Consider the following 18,944-nt stretch of genomic DNA (forward strand, 5'->3'; position numbering starts at 1 on the left):
TTGACCTTCTGCATGAAGGACTACTGTTGCCTACAAACATAAGATTTTTCTCTCTCTAGAATGTTACCAAATACAGTCCAAAGACAGAAGATCCAATTACCCATCCATTTCAGCAAGAAGTTGATTTATAGTCTGCCTTGAATATGGATGCATTGGAGATTCAATTCGCTTCCCACCAACAGAATCTAATTCATCGATGAATATAACACAAGGAGCATTCGCTTTTGCTTCCCCTAGGAAAACAGAAAAGATTCAAATTTTATTTTATTTTTTATTTTTTTTTTTTTAAATATATTTTATTGATTTTTTACAGAGAGGAAGAGAGAGAGATAGAGAGTTAGAAACATCGATGAGAGAGAAACATCGATCAGCTGCCTCCTGCACATCTCCTACTGGGGATGCGCCCGCAACCCAGGTACATGCCCTTGACCGGAATCGAACCTGGGACCTTTCAGTCCACAGACCGACGCTCTATCCACTGAGCCAAACCGGTTTCGGCAAGATTCAAATTTTAATGAAAAATCATATAAATATTAAACACCTGCAAAATTGTCAAAAGCCAACAAAAAGTATTAGGGAGAAAATACACCAAAATGGATTTCGTTGTGTTCTTTTTTTTTTTTTCACTGATGAAGAACAATAGCCTCAGGGGACTCTTTTCCCCTCCCCATGTGGGAATCTGTATGGTGAGGTTCTTTCCCCTTCCCCACGTGGCTAAAAAAAAAAAAAAACAAAAAAAAACAATAACCTCAGAAGGAAAAAAATAATTATACCACAAAGAATGATATATATTAAAAACAGCCATAGCCCACATGGCTAAGTGGTTAGAGCATCGGCCTATGTACCAGAGGATCAAGGGTTCGATTCCCAGTCAAGAGCATGTACCTGGGTTGCAGGTTCGATCCCCAGCCCCAGTCAGGGTATGTGTGGGAGGCAACCACACATAGATGTGTCTTTCTCTCTTCTCTCTCCCCCTAACACTCCCTTTCACCCTCTCTAAAAATTGATGGAAAGCCCTAGCCAGTTTGGCTCAGTGACTAGAGCGTCCGCCTGTGGACCAAGGGGTTCTGGGTTCAATTCCGGTCAAGGGCATGTACCTCGGTTGCAGGCTCCTCCCTGGCCCAGGCCCTGGTCGGGGCACATTCAGGAGGCAACCAATCGATGTGTTTCTCTCACATCAATATTTCTCTCTGTCTTTCCCTCTCCTCTTCCACTCTCTCTAAAAATCAATGGAAAAATTTCCTCGAGTGAGGATTAAAAAATAATAATAATAAATAAAAATAAAAATCGATGGAAAGAATATCCTCCGGTGATGATCAACAAACAAGTAAATAGAAACAACTGTGTATTCACTCATTCTTCCTACTTGTTTCAACTATATACAATCAGGTTTGAGGTTAATTACATACTATAGAAATGATGAACTAAATAAAAAACAAAACAGAAAGACCCAGCTTTTCTGCAGCGCCCAACTACATCTAACACTTCCATTAGCTACTCTGACTGTATCTGGGAAAAAAATACAGTTCTGTTCTAGCTCACATATGAGATCCCCTGAAACCAGCCTGGCCAGCATGGCTCAGAAGTTGAGTATCAACCAATGTACTGGGTGGTCACGGTTCAATTCCTGGTCAGGGCACATGCCCAGGTTGCAGGCTCAATCTCCAGTAGGGGGTGTGCAGGAGGCAGCCGATCAATTCTCTCACAACATCATCTCTCTCTCTCCTTCTCCCTTCCTCTCTGAAATCAATAAAAAAAATTTTTTTTTTTTAATTATCTGAAACCAGAACCCCCAAATAGCTTTGTTCAGCTGAGTAACAATCTTAAGTAGAAAGAAAGGGTAAAAAAAACCTCTTCCCCTGAAATTTTTTTAAAAAAAATTAGTATTGTATAAAAGATACATTTAAACATACTAAAAAGATTTCTTATGCGGCTGGCTCCCACACCCACAAACATCTCATCAAATTCTGATCCAGAAGCATAATAAAAAGGAACATCAGCTTCTCCAGCTACAGCCCGGGCAAGAAGGGTTTTTCCTGTTCCTGGTGGTCCAACTAAAAGAATTCCTATTAAAAAAAAGTATACAAGAATTGAAATTAAAAACAAAAACAAATTCTGATATAAATCTTAAAAATGAATAATTAATTTATAATGTTGAGGTTACAAGCACATCAATGACCAATATTTTGAAACATAGCAAAATATATTTCTCTATACTAATAATTCACCTGCAGGATCTTCTCCATAACTCATTATCTTGTATCATCTAAATACTGTTTACATATCAGCCATAGACAGGACAAAATCTTGGGGGAAAGGAATATAAACTTATGACTAAGCAAATAAGATTCACATAAAACAGTTTAAGAGACTAAACAACAAATGTAATGCATGAACCTTGAACTGATGCACCTCCATAAAAAAGCACATCATTTAGGCCCGGCCAGCATGGTTCAGTGGTTGAGCATTGACCTATGAACCAGAAGGTCATGGCTCAATTCCTGGTCAGAGCACATGCCCAGGTTGTGGGCTCAATCCCCATGTGGGGCATGTAGGAGGCAGCCAATCAATGATCCTCTCTCATCATTTATGTTTATCTCTCTCTCTCTCCCTCCATTTCTCTCTGAAATCAATAAAAATGTATGTATTTTTAAAAATTCTAGGGGCATCTGTTGAAAATTTGAAAAATACTGGTGAGTTCATGATATTAAGAAAATAGTGTTTAGTTTTATTTGGTAGAATAAATTATTATTTTTATTTAGGACAATGTCCTTATTCTTACGTGATGCACAACAAAATATTTAGATGTAAACAAAGTAGTTAATGTCTAAAGCTTTCTAATTTTTCTGTATGTTTGAAAATTTTCATAACAAGTTTTTCATGTTAGGATAATAGAATTCCCTGGTTTACATAACTTTTTCATTTTTCAGACATTTCAAAAAGCAACAAAATTGTATTAATGCTATATATTAATATTAAAAATACTTTTTTAAAATATACTAGTATTTTTCTATTGATTTCAGAGAGAAAGGGAAAGAGAGAGAGAAATAGAAACATCAGTGATAAGAGAGAATCATTGATCAGCTGCCTCCTGCATGGCCCCTACTAGGGATCGAGCCCATAATCCAGGCATGTGGCCTTAACTGGACTTGAACCTGGGACCCTTCAGTCCACAGGCCCTTGCTCTATCTACTGAGCCAAATCAGTGAGGGCTAAAAAACTCTCTTTAAGAAAAACTCCAAAATATCCTGCAGACTATACTTGTATTCTCATGTTATTGTTGTTCCAAAATGGTTTAAATCATCCTCATATCAATTTCTGTAGAGTATATCTTGGTACCTGAGAATTTTCCCACAAATTTATAAAATATTACTTTGATCAGAAAGAAAAATAATTTTTGTTTTAAACATGTTCCTTATGATGTTACAGTACTGATTTAATAAGTGAACTCTACATTAAGAAAGATTCATGCATAAAAGAGAAAAAAAAGATTCATGCAGATATTTTTATATACTAGTGAACAGTCTCTATAGAGTATAACAACAAGCCTTATATAGTAGTGCCTCTTGAACTTACTAACTCCATTTCTAGCACTGGAATCTACAATAATTTACAGATAGCAAATGAATAAATCTAGAATTTGTTCAAAGGAAATAATTAAGCATGTAGGCAAAGCCTTAAGATATTAAGATAGTCACAACAGTGCTAGTTTAAATAGTAAAAGATAAGAAATAATTTAAAAGTTCAATATAAATGGTTGAAGTATCTGGAAGGACACTATAAAGTCATTACAATTCTGTACCTACGTCCAATATTGGGTTTTTCCCTCATGTCAACAAGCAATTTTAATATCAGCTGTTTATCCTACAATTCAATTCAATTCTGATACTACCTACCTGGAGAAAACATTAGATTCTCACAAGTTAAGAACTCAGTACCGTAACACTGTCCCCCACTCCCTCTTGAGAGCTTTCCCAAAGGCAAGACCAGGTTATTTCCTATGCTTTTTAGCTGGTCAAAGGTTCTAATGTCTTCCTCCTTGGGTACTGTTAATTTGCTAGAGTAATTCACAGAACTCAGAGAAACATTTACTTAGTAGATTACTAGTTTATTATAGCATGTATACTTGTAGCAACCATATGGTGGGGCAAGCAAATCCCATCCTTCTGGGTTTCTATGGAGACCTCATTACATAGACATGATTAACTCAATCACTGGATATTGAACATGGATTCAACCTCAAGCCCTTCTCACTCCCCAGAGGTGGGGAAATGTGTGTGTGTTGGGGGGGGGGGGGGGGGGGGGGCGGGGGGGTGGTACTAAATGTTCCAACCTTCTAAGCACAGAATAAGTTCTCCTGGCAACCTGCCCCCATCTTCAGGTGTTTTCTAAGTTACCTTATTAACACAACAAAACACACCTTTATTTTAATATATATATTTATTGATTTCAGAGAGGAAGGGAGAGGAAAGAGAGATAGAAACATCAATGATGAGAGAGAATCACCGATCGGCTGCCCCTTGCACACCCCCCTACCGGTGATCAAGCAACCTGGGCATGTGCCCTTGACTGGAATCGAACCTGGGTCCTTTCAGTCCACAGGCCGATGCTCTATCCATTGAGACAAACCAGGTAGGGTGAAAACATACCTTTAATTGCTCTCTTCACTAAGAAATTTCAGGTTTTAAGAGCTCTGTATTAGTAACAGGGACTAAGCCCAAATATGTTTTTTATTGTAAATCACAATATCACACAGTAATTAAAATTCATATTGAGCGTGGCCAGTATTGCTCAGTGGTTGAGCATAGACCCATGAACCAAGAGGTCCCTGGCTCAATTCCTGGTCAGGGCACATGACCAGGTTTTGGGCTTGATCCCCAGTGGGAGGCGTGCAGGAGACAGCCGATTAATGATGTTTCTCTCTCATCAATGTTTCTATCTATCCATTCCCCTTCTTCTCTCTCTAAAAACTCAATTAAATATATTTTTAAAAATAAAAATAAAAAATCATATTGAGTAATAACTGTGAGAAAACATCAGACAAAACCAAACTGAGAGTCATTCTACAAATTTATGTGTACTCTATACAATTTTGAAGATCATAAGAAAATCCACCCTTATCCCTGTTTAAAAAAAAAAAAGCTGAGGAATTTTTTCAGATTAAAGAAAATCTAAATGTTATATGTGAACATGAATTGGGTCCTCAACCTGGGTTGAGAGTGCAATGAGGGAACTTAACTAAAAAGGTTATTATTGGGACAAATACTGAAATTTGAATTTGATAAATTTTAGATCATTGTTAAGTTTCCTGATTTTAATAACTGTACTGGAGTTATGTAAAGAAAATATCCTTATTCTTAAGAAATATATAATGAGCTATTTAGGAATAAAGAAGCATACATGATGTAATATTTAGAACTTCCTCTCAACTGTTCAAAAAATACATGTATGTAAAGAAAGTGAATGAGCAAGTAACCCAAAATGTTGTGTATGGGTTGAGTAGCGTTCTTTGTCAGATTCTTGCAAACTGACTTAAAGTTTATATGATAAAATTTAAAATTACACAAAAAAGGTTTATAGAAAGGTATGTTCAGAATGAGCAGTTATTTATGAAATAGTAATTAAGAACTAAACTTTAACCAGTTAAATCTGATAACAATTAAGTTAGTAATATATTACACTATTTTTTTTATCGCAAATCTGGTAAAGGGAAAATATCTTACCTTTCGGAAGTTTGCCCCCAAGCACAGTAAATTTTTGTGGATTTTTCAAGAATTCCACAACTTCCTGTAACTCTTGTTTAGCTTCCTCCACCTAAAATGACACAATTTACCAAACAATTTAAAATAAAGATTTGATTATCAAGGCCTGCTCCTTGGAAATTGGAAATTTAATTGGAATTTTTTTTTTGTTTCAGTAAAAGGAGTATACAAAAAATATCCCTTTATAAATATACAAAGAGTTTTTTCCTGGCCCTTACTGCCAATTATGCAAAGTCTCCTTATATATCTCAACAAAATACATTTTAAACTTCTTACATTTTTAAAAAATACTGCTTCCTCCAGTTAACAAAAACTATTATATTAAAAACTCTATTCAAATGTGTCAGTGGTATTTGATCAAGTTTAAAATCCAGAATTTTTTTTGGACCTGGTTATAAGCTTCAAGGGCAAATTATGTGGACTTACTATATTTTTTTAATGATAAGTATACTACTGTATGATATGTTACTAACGGTATATTGCCATGCTATATTAATGATAAGGGATCTGTGTTTAACTTAAAACATTAATTTGTGATTATGAGGCTGTTTTCATTATAAGGAATTTCTACTAGATTATAAATTATTCAGTTCCTCATAAACACCAAAGGGCATTAACTAGAACTGCGCTATGATGTAATGATTTATTTTTAATCTTTACTGTTGAAAGTATTAAATAGGTCTTCCTTTTTGTAATGATATTTTGTAAAGGGATATGGCAAAAAAAAGTTTAGAATATTTAAATCCCAAAATATTGTTTGCAGAACTGTCATTTTTAGCACGAATGAAGCCCAATCTCGCTAACAAAAATAGTAAGTAGAGCATTAGCTCAATTTTTAAAACTCTGATGTAAGATTACAAAAGCTGCCTATCAGAAATGGTGAGACATTTTCCTAGTTAGCATACTAGAAAAGTCACAAATGCAAATGATATCAAAAGTCACTACTGCCAGAATGATACCAAAAATTAGTGCAGAAGGCCAGATGTTAAACAACATAGGTGCCCTAGCCAATGTGGCTCAAAGGTTGGAGCATCGGTCCACACACCAAAGCATCACAAGTTCGATTCCCAGTCAAGGGAATGTACCTGGGTTGCAGGTTCGATCCCCAGCCCAGGTCAGAGTGCCTTTGGGAAGCAACCAATGGATGTGTCTCTCTCACACTGATGTTTCTCTCTCTCTCTCTCTCTCTCTCTCTCTCTCTCTAATAGCTCCATGAACAAATAATGAACATTAATTCTTTAGGTCCTTTATTCTCTCTTCCTCTAGCAAAAATTGTTCTTTGTTCAAATACATGTATGGCTTTCCCCATCTTCTTCAAATCTTCACTTATGTGTCACCATCTCAGTTAATCATTCCCTGAACACCCCAATTAAAATTGTGCCCTAGCCGGTTTGGCTCAGTGAATAGAGTGTTGACCTGGGGACTGAAGGGTCCTGGGTTTGATTCTGGTCAAGAGCACATTGCCCGAGTTGTGGCTCAATCCCCATCAGGGGGCGTGCAGGAGGAAGCCGATCAATGGTTCTCTCTCATCATTGATGTTTCTATCTCTCTCTCCCTCTCCTTCCTCTCTGAAATCAGTAAAAGAAAAAAAAAAGTCACCTTTAGAAATTTTGAAAATGGCAGCAGAATAGATGGAAGTTACACTCACCTCTTCCCAGGACCATATCAGAGTGGTGACTAAAGTACGGAACAATCAACTTGAATAATCATCTGTCCACTAGCTGAACAGAAGGCTTATAACTAAGAATTTACAGAGGAACCCGCATCGAAACAGGTAGGAAGGGCATGTGCGGTGGGTGAGAATCCTTTGGGCTATTTTGGGTGAGAGTTCCCTTAGAGAAGCATCAGCCCCATGCCAGGTTACCTAGCCCAAAGCACTAGAGCCCACACAGTCTGTGGCTGCGAAAATCAGCAGGATTCCACACACCATGGTGAGCAGTGGGAACGCTCTCTTAAAGGGTCAGTGCACAAACATGGCAATCACCTTGGTCTCTACCAGAGAACAGCTGCTGGGGGTGGACTGGAGTCATAAAGGGAAACAGAAAATCTGAACAGACCAATTGAACCAATGAAATCAAAGAAGTAATCGAAAAACTTCCAACACTCTCTTTGTGCATCTACTATGAGGATGAAGACCATTGTCAGCAATCTGACTGTTGATATTCCAGAAAATGTCCACATCACTCTCAAGAGACTGTGAAAAGCCCCAGAGGCACTCTGTGAGGAACTTCAACCATATCAATCTAGAATACAGTCTCCTTGGGAAGAAAAAGAAGAGGCTCCAGGCTGACAGATGGTGGAAAATAGAAAGGAACTGGCCACCATTCACACAATCTGCAGTCATGTACAGAATATGATCAAGGATATCACAATGGGTTTCCATTACAAGGGTGAGGTTTGTGTATGTTCACTTCTCCATCAATGTCGTTATTCAGGAGAATGGTTCTCTTATTGGAATCAGAAATTTCTGGGGCTAAAAATATATCCACAGGTTTCAGATGAGGTCAGGTGTTGCTTGTTCAGTAACTCAAGTCCAGAAAAATGAGTTAATTTTTTAATAGACATGACAATGAATTTGTATCAAATTCAGCTGCTTTGATTCAGCAAGTCACAACAGTTAAAAACAAGGATATCAGAAAATTTGGGATGATATCTATTTCTGAAAAAGTAACAGTTAAGCAGGCTGATGAATAAGACCTGCGTTGTCCAGCTATAGAAACAGCAAGATGCCCAGTCATTCTTCAGACTTATTTGTGACATTTTAAATATGCAAAAAAAAAGCCATGTTTTGATTTGGAGGGAAAGAAGACTCTCCAAGAAAACAAAGGTTCTAGGCCTGACTGGTCAGAGCATCAAGCAGATATTCCAAGGTTGTAAGTTCAATCCTCAGTCAGGGCACATAGAAGAATCAACCAATGGCCCTGGCTGGTTGGCTCAGTGCTTGGAGGTCAGGCCTTAGACCAGCCGTGGGCAAACTACGGCCCGCCGGCCGGATCCGGCCCGTTTGAAATGAATAAAACTAAAGAAAAAAAAAAAAGACCGTACCCTTTTATGTAATGATGTTTACTTTGAATTTATATCAGTTCACACAAACACTCCATCCAGGCTTTTGTTCCGGCCCTCCGGTCCAGTTTAAGAACCCATTGTGGCCCTCGAGTCAAAAAGTTTGCCCACCCCTGCCTTAGACTGAAGGGTCCTGGTTTCCATTCTTGTGAAGGGCGCATGTGGGAGGCAAGCAATAGATGTGTCTCTCTCACATCAATGTTTTTCCTCTCTGTCTCTCCCCTTCCCTTCCACTCTCTCTAAAAATCAATAGAAAAATATCCTTGGGTGAGGATTAACAAAACAAAAATAAGAATCAACCAATGAATACATGAGTAAGTGTAAAAACAAATCAATGTTTCTGTCTCTCTCTCCCTTCCTTCCCCCCCACCCCCATCTCTCTCTCTCAACTCTCAAATCAATAAATTAAGAAAAAAAAAGGATCTTAACCAGATGTCTTCAAAGGTAAATTTTACTAAACATTCAAAGAAGAACTAACACCTATCCTCCTCAAACTATTCTAAAATTTTCAGGAGGAGGAAAGACTCTCATGCCATCTAATGAGGTCAGCATTATTCTGATTCCAAAACCAGAAAAAGACATTACAAAAAAATAAAGTGATAGGCCAATATCCCTGATGAACATAGATGCAGAAATCCTCAGCAAAATATTAGTAAACCAAATTCAGCAATACATAAAAAGATTATACATCATGATCAAGTGAGATTTATTCCTGGGGTGCAAGGTTCATACAGTATCCCCAAATCAATTAATGTGATACATCTCATAAATAAAATGGGTAAGAATCATAAGATCATATCCATAAATGCAGAATAAGTATATTGACAAAATCCAGAACCCATTTATAACAAAATCTATCAGAAAGGTAAGAATAGAGGGAACATACCTCAACATAATAATAATATGACATACCCACAACTAACATCATATTCAACAGGGAAATACTGAGAGTTTGCTTTAAGATCAGTAACAAGAGAGGAGTGTCCACTTTCACCATTCTTACTCAACATAGCCACAGCAATCAAAAAGAAGAAATAAAAGGTATCTAAATTGGAAAGGAAGAAGTAAAAATGTCATTTTTTGCAGATGGCATGATATTGTATATAGAGAAACCTAAAGATAAATGAATTCAGTAAAGCAGCAAGATACAAAGTAAGTATTCAGTAATTGGTTGCATTTTTTAAAAAGATATGCTTTTATTGATTTCAGGAAAGGAAGAGAGAGGGAGAGAGAGATAGAAATATCAATGATGAGAATCATAAATCGGCTGCCTCCTGCACTCCTCCTGCACAACCCAAGTATATGCGCTGGCTGGGAATCAAATGGTGACCTCTTGGTTCATAGGTCGATGCTCAACAACTGAGCTGGTTTGGTTCAGTGATTACAGCACCATCCTGAGCACTCAAGAGTCGCAGGTTCAATTCACAGTCAACGGCACATGCCTGAGCTGCAGATTTGATTCCCGGCTCCAGTTGGGCACATGTGGGAGGCAACCAATTGATGTGTCTCTCTCACATCTATATTTTGCTCTCTCTCCCCCGCCCCCCCCGCCCCACTTCTTTCCTTCCACTTTCTCTAAAAATCAATGGAAAAAATATCCTCAGGTGAGAATTTAAAAAAAAAAGAATAAAACAATCCCCCATTTAGAACTCCATAAAAAAAAAAATACTTACAAATAAATTTAACCAAGGACGTAAAAGAGGGAGAGACCAAGATGGCGGCGTAGGTAAACACCGGAGACCGCTGCCGCAAACAACCACTTCAAAAATACAACTAAAAGACGGAACAGACATCACCCAGAACCACAGGAAAGCTGGCTGAAGAGAGACTCTACAACTAGAAGGAAAGAGAACAGCAAACCGAGGCTCAGAGGCGGCGCAGTGTGGAAAATACAAAGGTACTGAGGTGCGCGCGCAAAGCGGGCTGGTGGCTGAGGGCGCGGTTGTCGTTTTCGGTCGGGAGTGAGTCTCAGACTCTGGGCTCCAGATCTGGGCGAGTCTCTAGGGACCCAGACTCAAACGGGAGAAGCGGGATTATCCGGCATCAGTTGGAACCTGAGGGCAGCTTTCTCTCCAAGGTTTGCAGTGGCTGCCGGGGTTCTGAGAAGCAGAGCCTCTGGGAACGGGACTGAGAGCGGCCATAACTGCTCCCTCCGCCCGCCCTGTTGATCCCACCCCGCCCAAACCCTGCGCACAGCCATTTGCCGAGCGCCTCAGGCAAAGGCTGGATTAGCGCCTCCCCAGAAGGCAGACGTTTTCCACACAGCTGTTTCCTGCAGCCAGCCGGCCTGGTGGTCAAATCCCTCTAGTGTTAACTACAACAATTAAGGCTTGGCTAGAACAAGACTGTGCACAAAGACCACAAGGGGGTGCACCAAGAAAGCATAAAAGATGCGGAGACAAAAAAACATGACAGAAATGGAGGATATGGAGCTAAGAATTGCAATTTTGAGGGCTTGCTATAAACTTGAGCAGAGCCTCACGAAAACTAATGAGACCCTCGATGCTACGATAAAGAAATTAGAAAGTAAGCATACACGGACTGAAATAAAGAATATTATACCCAATAGCAGTCCAGAGGAGCACAAGAATCAAACCAAAGATTCGACAAAAAACACCCAACTGGAAAAGCAAAATGAAAAAAGAATCCGAAAGTGTGAAGATAGTGTAAGGAGCCTCTGGGACAGCTTCAAGCGCACTAATATCAGAATAATAGGGGTGCCAGAAGATGAGAGACAGCAAGATATTGAAAACCTATTTGAAGAAATAATGGCAGAAAACTTCCCCCACCTGGTGAAAGAAATGGACTTACAGGTCCAAGAAGCGAAGAGAGCCCCAAACAAAAGGAATCCAAAGAGGACCACACCAAGACACATCATCATTAAAATGCCAACAGCAAAAGACAAAGAGAGAATCTTAAAAGCAGCAAGAGAAAGAGACTCAATTACCTACAAGGGAATACCCATACGACTGTCAGCTGATTTCTCAACAGAAACTTTGCAGGCCAGAAGGGAATGGCGAGAAATATTCAAAGTACTGAATACCAAGAACCTACAACCAAGATTACTTTATCCAGCAAAGCTATCATTCAGAATTGAAGGTCAGATAAAGAGCTTCACAGATAAGGAAAAGCTAAAGGACTTCATCACCACTAAACCAGTATTATACGAAATGTTGAAAGGTTTCCTTTAAGAAGAGGAAGAAGAAAAAGGTAAAGATACAAATTGTGAACAACAAACATGCATCTATCAACAAGTGAATCTAAGAATCAAGTGAATAAATAATCTGATGTACAAAATGAACTGGTGATTACAATGAATCAGGGACATAGAAGGGGAATGGACTGACTATTCTTGGGGGGGGGGGGGGAATGGGAGATGCGGGAAGAGAATGGACAAAAATCGTGCACCTATGGATGAGGACAGTGGGTGGGGAGTGAGGGCGGAGGGTGGGGCGGGAACTGGGAGAAGGGGAGTTATGGGAAAAAAAGAGGAACAAATGTAATCAGAACGATAAAGATTTAATTAAAAAATAAAATAAAATAAAATAAAATAAATGGGAAAAAAAAGGACGTAAAAGACCTGTATTTGGAAAATTATAAGATACTAAAGAAAGGCCAAAACCGGTTTGGCTCAGTGGATAGAGCGTCGGCCTGCGGATTGAAGGGTCCCGGGTTCGATTCCGGTCAAGGGCATGTAACTGGGTTGCGAGCACATCCCCAGTAGGAGATGTGCAGGAGGCGGCTGGTCAATGTTTCTCTCTCATCGATGTTTCTAACTATCTCTCTCCCTTCCTCTCTGTAAGAAATCAATAAAATATATTTAAAAAAAAAAAAAGATACTAAAGAAAGAATCTGCCCTGGTCTGTGTGGCTTAGGTGGTTGGAGTATTCTGCCCTGGACCAAAGGGTCGTGGAATTGATTCCCAGTCAGGATACACACCCAGGGTGCAGTTTCAATCCTCATTTGGGATATGTATGGGAGGCAACCAATTGATGTTTTTCTCTCTCACAATAATGTTTCTCTCTCTCCCTTTCCCTGTCTTAAAAAAATAAAAAAGAAATTAAAAAAAAAAAAGAAATTGAAGAAGAGACAATTAAATGGAAGCATATACCAGGCTCATGGATAGGAAAAATTAACATCAATAAAATGTCCAACTACCCAAAATAATCTATAGATTCAACACAATTCCTATCAGTGGCATATTTCACAGAACTAGAATACTCCAAAAATTTATATAGAACCACAAAAGACCCTGAACAGCCACAGCAATCTTAAGAAGAACAAAATTGGAGATATCACACTACCTGATATCAAATTATACAAGGCTACAGTAATCAAAACATCATGATAAAGACTTAAAAACAGGAGAAACCAAGATGGCGGCAGAGGTAAACACCGGAAATTGCTGCCTCGCACAACCACTTCAAAAATACAAGTAAAAGACAAAACGGACATCATCCAGAATCACAGGAAGGCTGGCTGAGTGGAAATTCTACAACTAGAAGGAAAGAGAAAAGCACACTGAGACTCAGAGGAAGTGCGGAAGTAAAGTGCAGAGGTACGGAGGCGCAGGTGGAAAGGGCTGGCAACTGAGGACACAGTTGTCTTTTTCAATCGGGAGGGAGTCTCAAGCTACCGACTGCTCTGAACTCCAGTTCTGGGTGAGTCTCTGGGGACCCAGACTCATACAGGGAGAAACTGGACTGTCTCGCATCGGTCGGAACTCGAGGGAGGCTTTCTCTCAGAGGTGCTTGCAGCGATTACCTCGGGACACTGAGACTCAGGGCCTCTTAGGGTACAACTGAGGAGCAGCCATAGCTGCTTGCTCTGCCCTGTTGATCCCCTGAGACCCCACCCCACCCAAGCTGTGCACAGAGGCTTTTGCATATGAAAGGCCTGGCCCTTTGCAATCTGAAAATTACCTAACAAACTGCAGTTGGGTCAGAGAGACCCAGAACATCCAAAAGAAGGCCCAAGGCCCCACAGCAGCTTGCATTGCTTCACAGCTGAGCCTCATCTGGGCACCTCAAAACCCCAAACAAAGAAAAGGAATCTGCAGATCTCTCTGTAGCTCCTGCTGGGTAACCTCAGGCAGAGGCTAAATTAGCACCTTCTTAGAGATCCAAGTGCCAGTGTACCCAGTGGTCAGAGTGGGACCATCCAGATTACAACTCCTCAGATCCATAAGGGACACACTCAGGGGGCAGACTCAGTGAGCACCAAAGCCCCACTGAAGCAAGTCTTGCCTCATAAGGGTGCCTCCAGTACAGAAGTTCTCCCACTGCAGACACAGCTGATTCTCACAGCCAATTGGCCTGGAGGTCAATTCCTCCCAGTGATACCAACTACAATCAAGGCTTAACTACAACAAGACTGTGCACACAGCCCACAAAGGGGTGCACCAAGAGTGTCCACCTCAGGTAATTGGGGAGGCTGAGCCACTGGGCCCTATAGGACACCAAGCACAGAAAGCCACTCTATCAACACAGGGAAGCAGCCAAAATGAGGAGACAAAAAAACAGGTCACAAATGACAGAAATGGAGGAAAGCAAACTACTGGATACAAAGTTCAAAACCATGGTTATAAGGTTTTTCAAGAATCTTCTAGAAACCGCTGATAAATTTAGTGGGACCCTCAATTAATTTGTGAGACCCTCGAGGATATGAAAAAGGACCAACTAGAAATTAAGCATATACTGACTGAAATAAAGAATATTATGCAGAGATCCAACAGCAGACTAGAGGATCCCAAGAATCAAGTCAAAGATTTGAAATACAAAGAAGCAAAAAACACCCAACCAGAAAAGCAAAAAGAAAAAAAGAATCCAAAAATACGAAGATAGTGTAAGGAGCCTTTGGGACAACTTCAATCGTACCAACATCCGAATTATGGGGGTGCCAGAAGGAGAGCGAGAGCAAGATATTGAAAACCTATTTGAAGAAATAATGACAGAAAACTTCCCCTACCTGGTGAAAGAAATAGACTTACAAGTCCAGGAAGCGCAGAGAACCCCAAACAAAAGGAATCCAAAGAGGACCACACCAAGACACATCATAATTAAAATGCCAAGAGCAAAAGACAAAGAGAGAATCTTAAAAGCAGCAAGAGAAAAACAGTTAGGTACCTACAAGGGAGTACCCATACGACTGTCAGCTGATTTCTCAAAAGAAATTATGCAGGCCAGAAGGGAGTGGCAAAAAATATTCAAAGTGATGAACAGCAAGAACCTACAGCAAAGATCACTTTACCCAGCAAAGCTATCATTCAGAATTGAAGGTCAGATAAAGAGCTTCACAGACAAGAAAAAGCTAAAGGAGTTCATGACCACCAAACCAGTATTATATGAAATGCTGAAAGGTATCCTTTAAGAAGAGGAAGAAGAATAAAAAGGTAAAGATACAAATTATGAACAAATACACATATATCAGCAAGTGAATCTAAAAACCAAGTGAATAAATAATCTGATTAACAGAATAAACTGGTGAATATAATAGAATCGGGGGCATAGAAAGGAAGTGGACTGACAATTCTCGAGGGGGGGGGTGTGGGGGGTGCGGGAAGAGACTGGACAAAAATCGTACACCTATGGATGAGGACAGTTGAGGGGGGCAGTAAGGGCAGAGGGTGGGTGGGAACTGGGTTGAGGGGAGCTATGGGGGGAAAAAAGAGGAACTGTAATAATCTGAACAATAAAGATTTAATTTTTTTAAAAAAAGACTTAAAAATAAACATAAAGATCAATGGAACAGAATGAAGAACCCAGAAATAAACTCTAGCCTCTATGGGCAAGTAATATTTGACAAAGACTAGAAAATACAAAACTAAACTCTCTGACATTTCTCACAGCAAAGTTTTTTTCTACTTTATTGCCTCTGAAAAGGGAAACAAAAGAAAAAGTAAACAAATGGGATTACATCAAACTGAAAGGTTTTTTGAGCAGCAAAGGAAACATCAAAGAACGAAAAGACAATCTACTGAATAGAAGAAGAACATTCAATTCCATAATAAATGGTTACTCTCAAAAATTTACTATAAACTCATAAAACTCAACACCAGAAAAACAATCAAATTTTAAAATGCGCAGAGGACCTAAATAGATGCTTCTCCAAAGAGGATATACAGATGGCCAACAGGTATATAAAAAGATGCTCAATGTCACTAATTATTGAAATACAAATTAACCGACAATGAGGTATCACTTCACACCTATCAGAATGGCTGTCAACAATAAATCAACAAACAGGTGACAGTGAGAATGTGGAGAAAAGTGAACCTCTGGTACTGTTGGTGGAAATGCTGATTGATGCAGCCACTATGGAAAACAGTATGGAGTTTCCTCAAAAAGTTAAAAATGGCCCTAACTGGTTTGGCTCAGTGGATAGAGCATCGGCCTGCAGACTCAAGGGTCCCAGGTTCGACTCTGGCCAAGGGCATTTACCTTGGTTGCGGGCACATACCCAGCAGGGAGTGTGCAGGAGGCAGCTAATTGATGTTTCTCTCTCATTGATGTTTCTAACTCTCTATCCTTCTCACTTCCTCTCTGTAAAAAAAAAATCAATAAAATATATATTTTTTTTAAAAAGTTAAAAATGTGCCCGGCCAGTGATTGAGCATTGGCCCATGAACCAGGAAGTCACGGTTCAATTTCCAGTTAGGGTACATGCCCAGGTTGCAGGCTTGATCACCAGTAGGGGTCATACAGGAGGCAGCTGATGTTTTTCACTGATGTTTCTATCTCTCTATCCTTCTCCCTTCCTCTCTCTAAAACCAATAAAATTTAAATATATATAAAGGCAACTTGGGTAGAATCCATGCTCTTTGAAAAACTAAAAATTAAAAATGGAACTGCCCCTCCTTCCTGGCTGAGAAGGCTAGAGATTTTGCTTTTTTTAAAAAAACATAGTATATCTTAGACACTGGAAATCATTTCAAGTTTATATATATAAATCTTTTACAGAGGAAGCCAAGCAGAGAGAGGTTTAGGTTAATTTAAAATGGGGGTGGAGTAAGTGTATGCTACATGGAATTACAAATAAAATACAGAAAAACTTCCTGAATAATCAACTGAAGACTGGCTGGAGAGAACCCTGATAACTGAGAATGGAAAGTGAGACTACATAAAGACTGGTAGGATGAGCTGAGGTGCGAAAGGGCTGGTGGGGCTCCCACAGTCAACAACTGAAGTACCAGAGAGATATCTCAGTTGTGGGGGATTGACATTGAGAACTCTGGGGTCTAATCCCCAAGATGGACCCCCAAGTAGAGAGCACCAGAACTGAAAAGGGTGCCTACATAATATCTGACTGTGAAAAGCAGCAGGTTTGTTGCCTGCAAGAGAGAGACAGCTGGAAAAGCCAGCACCCTCTTAAGGGACAACACACAAATTTCCATGTATAGTCAGTCACTCACCCTGTGCTCCAGCAGAGGGACTGGAGTGGACTGGAGCTGTGTGAGCAGAAGCCAGGGTTGGGGGATCTGGGATTAGAGCTCAGAAGGCAGACACCACGGTTTCCTGTGCTAAATCATTTCCTCATACTGCAGTGGTCATCTTTCTCACACAGATAATTGCGATAGTCAGTCTTGCCCTTGAGGGGAAAACAGTTTACCCACCCTATTGGAAAACACCTTGCCCCACGGTGTGCAATTTCTGAAGCCCATTAAGAGACTGAGAATATAAGGCGGGAAACCATAAATCCATAAGCAGCAAAATATCAGACAGATGTCGTAGCAATATCTTTACCGATAGAGCTCCTAGGGCAGTGATGGCACCCGAACTCATTTTTTTGGTTGATTTTTCTTTGTTAAATGGCATTTAAATATATAAAATAAATATCAAAAATATAAATCTTTGTTTTACTATGGTTGCAAATATCAAAAAATTTCTCTATGTGACACGGCACCAGAGTTAAGTTAGGGTTTTTCAAAATGCTGACACGCTGAGCTCAAAAAGTTCACCATCACTGATCTAGAGGGTATTATGCTAAGTGAAATAAGTCAGATAGAGAAAGATAAATACCATATAATTTCACTTATGTGTGGAATCTAAAGAAAAAAATAAATGAACAAACAAAACTGAAAGAGACTCATAGACACAGAGAAAAAAATGGCTGGTTGCCACAGGCTAGTAGAGTTGGGAAATAGATGAAAAAGGTAAAGGAATTAAGAAGTACAAATTGGTAGTCACAAAATAGTCATGGGGATATACAGTACAACATAGGGAATTGCTGGGGTCCAACCCCAGCGGGTCCAGGGATCCCCAAAGGTATGGACGGAGTCGGCGAAGAATGAATGACATGGAAACTGGTTTCAGTTCACCAGGTTCTTTAGCCAGGTTCTATCCAGGTTCCTTTGCCATGTTCTGTCTAGGTTCTCCAGTGAAGTTCTGTAGCCAGGTTCTGTCCAGGATCTTTTGCCATGTTCTCTGGCTAGGTTCTGGTTAGGATCTGACGATTATTGTCTTGTTACATCCGTATTTATACCAGCCGATTTTAATCCTGTCAATTTCTATTACAAAGGTTAGGGCGTTTCTTATCTCCATTCCAGGGAGTAAAGATTATGTAGCTTAACTACCCGCCTGGCACTTAATTAAGGGGTTGTATCCCCTCCCTAACCTCAGGGAAAAATTCCTACCTGGGGAAACAACCTTTCTCGGAGAGGTGACTTTGGTTAAAACACATAGCACCAAGAAGGGGAGCTAACATATTAAGAACAGTATGCCATATACGCCAGGTCCCTTGAAACAGCAAGGATGGACCGGCTCCCGGCAGGGAATATAGTCAACAATGTTCTAATTACTATGTATGGTGTCGAGTAGGTGTTGAAAATATCAAGAGTTTGGTCTAACCCAGTGATGGCGAACCTTTTGAGCTTGGCGTGTCAGCATTTTGAAAAACCCTAACTTAACTCTGGTGCCGTGTCACACAGAGAAATTTTTTGATATTTGCAACCATAGTAAAACAAAGATTTATATTTTTGATATTTATTTTATATATTTAAATGCCATTTAACAAAGAAAAACCAACCAAAAAAATGAGTTCGGGTGTCACCTCTGACACACGTGTCAGAGGTTCGCCATCACTGGTCTAACCACTATACTGTATACCAGAAACTAGTACAAA

The 18,944-nt window shown here is 39.6% G+C and overlaps 1 protein-coding gene across 1 annotated transcript in view; it reads right to left on the minus strand.

The window, feature by feature from the left end:
• YME1L1 (YME1 like 1 ATPase) overlaps positions 1-18,944 on the minus strand; it is a 59,806-nt gene that overhangs the window by 10,552 nt on the left and 30,310 nt on the right. The window contains exons 9-11 of the mRNA XM_070432972.1: positions 5,724-5,814; positions 1,914-2,066; positions 101-233 (exon numbers count right to left, since the gene is read on the minus strand). Coding sequence (XP_070289073.1) covers positions 101-233; positions 1,914-2,066; positions 5,724-5,814 — 377 coding nt within the window. The remainder of the gene's footprint in view (positions 1-100; positions 234-1,913; positions 2,067-5,723; positions 5,815-18,944) is intronic.

Source organism: Myotis yumanensis, unplaced genomic scaffold, assembly GCF_028538775.1.
Source record: "Myotis yumanensis isolate MYYU_CA2020_CCGP unplaced genomic scaffold, mMyoYum1.0.hap1 SCAF_1, whole genome shotgun sequence".
In the NCBI taxonomy this organism is placed as follows: Eukaryota; Metazoa; Chordata; class Mammalia; order Chiroptera; family Vespertilionidae; genus Myotis; species Myotis yumanensis.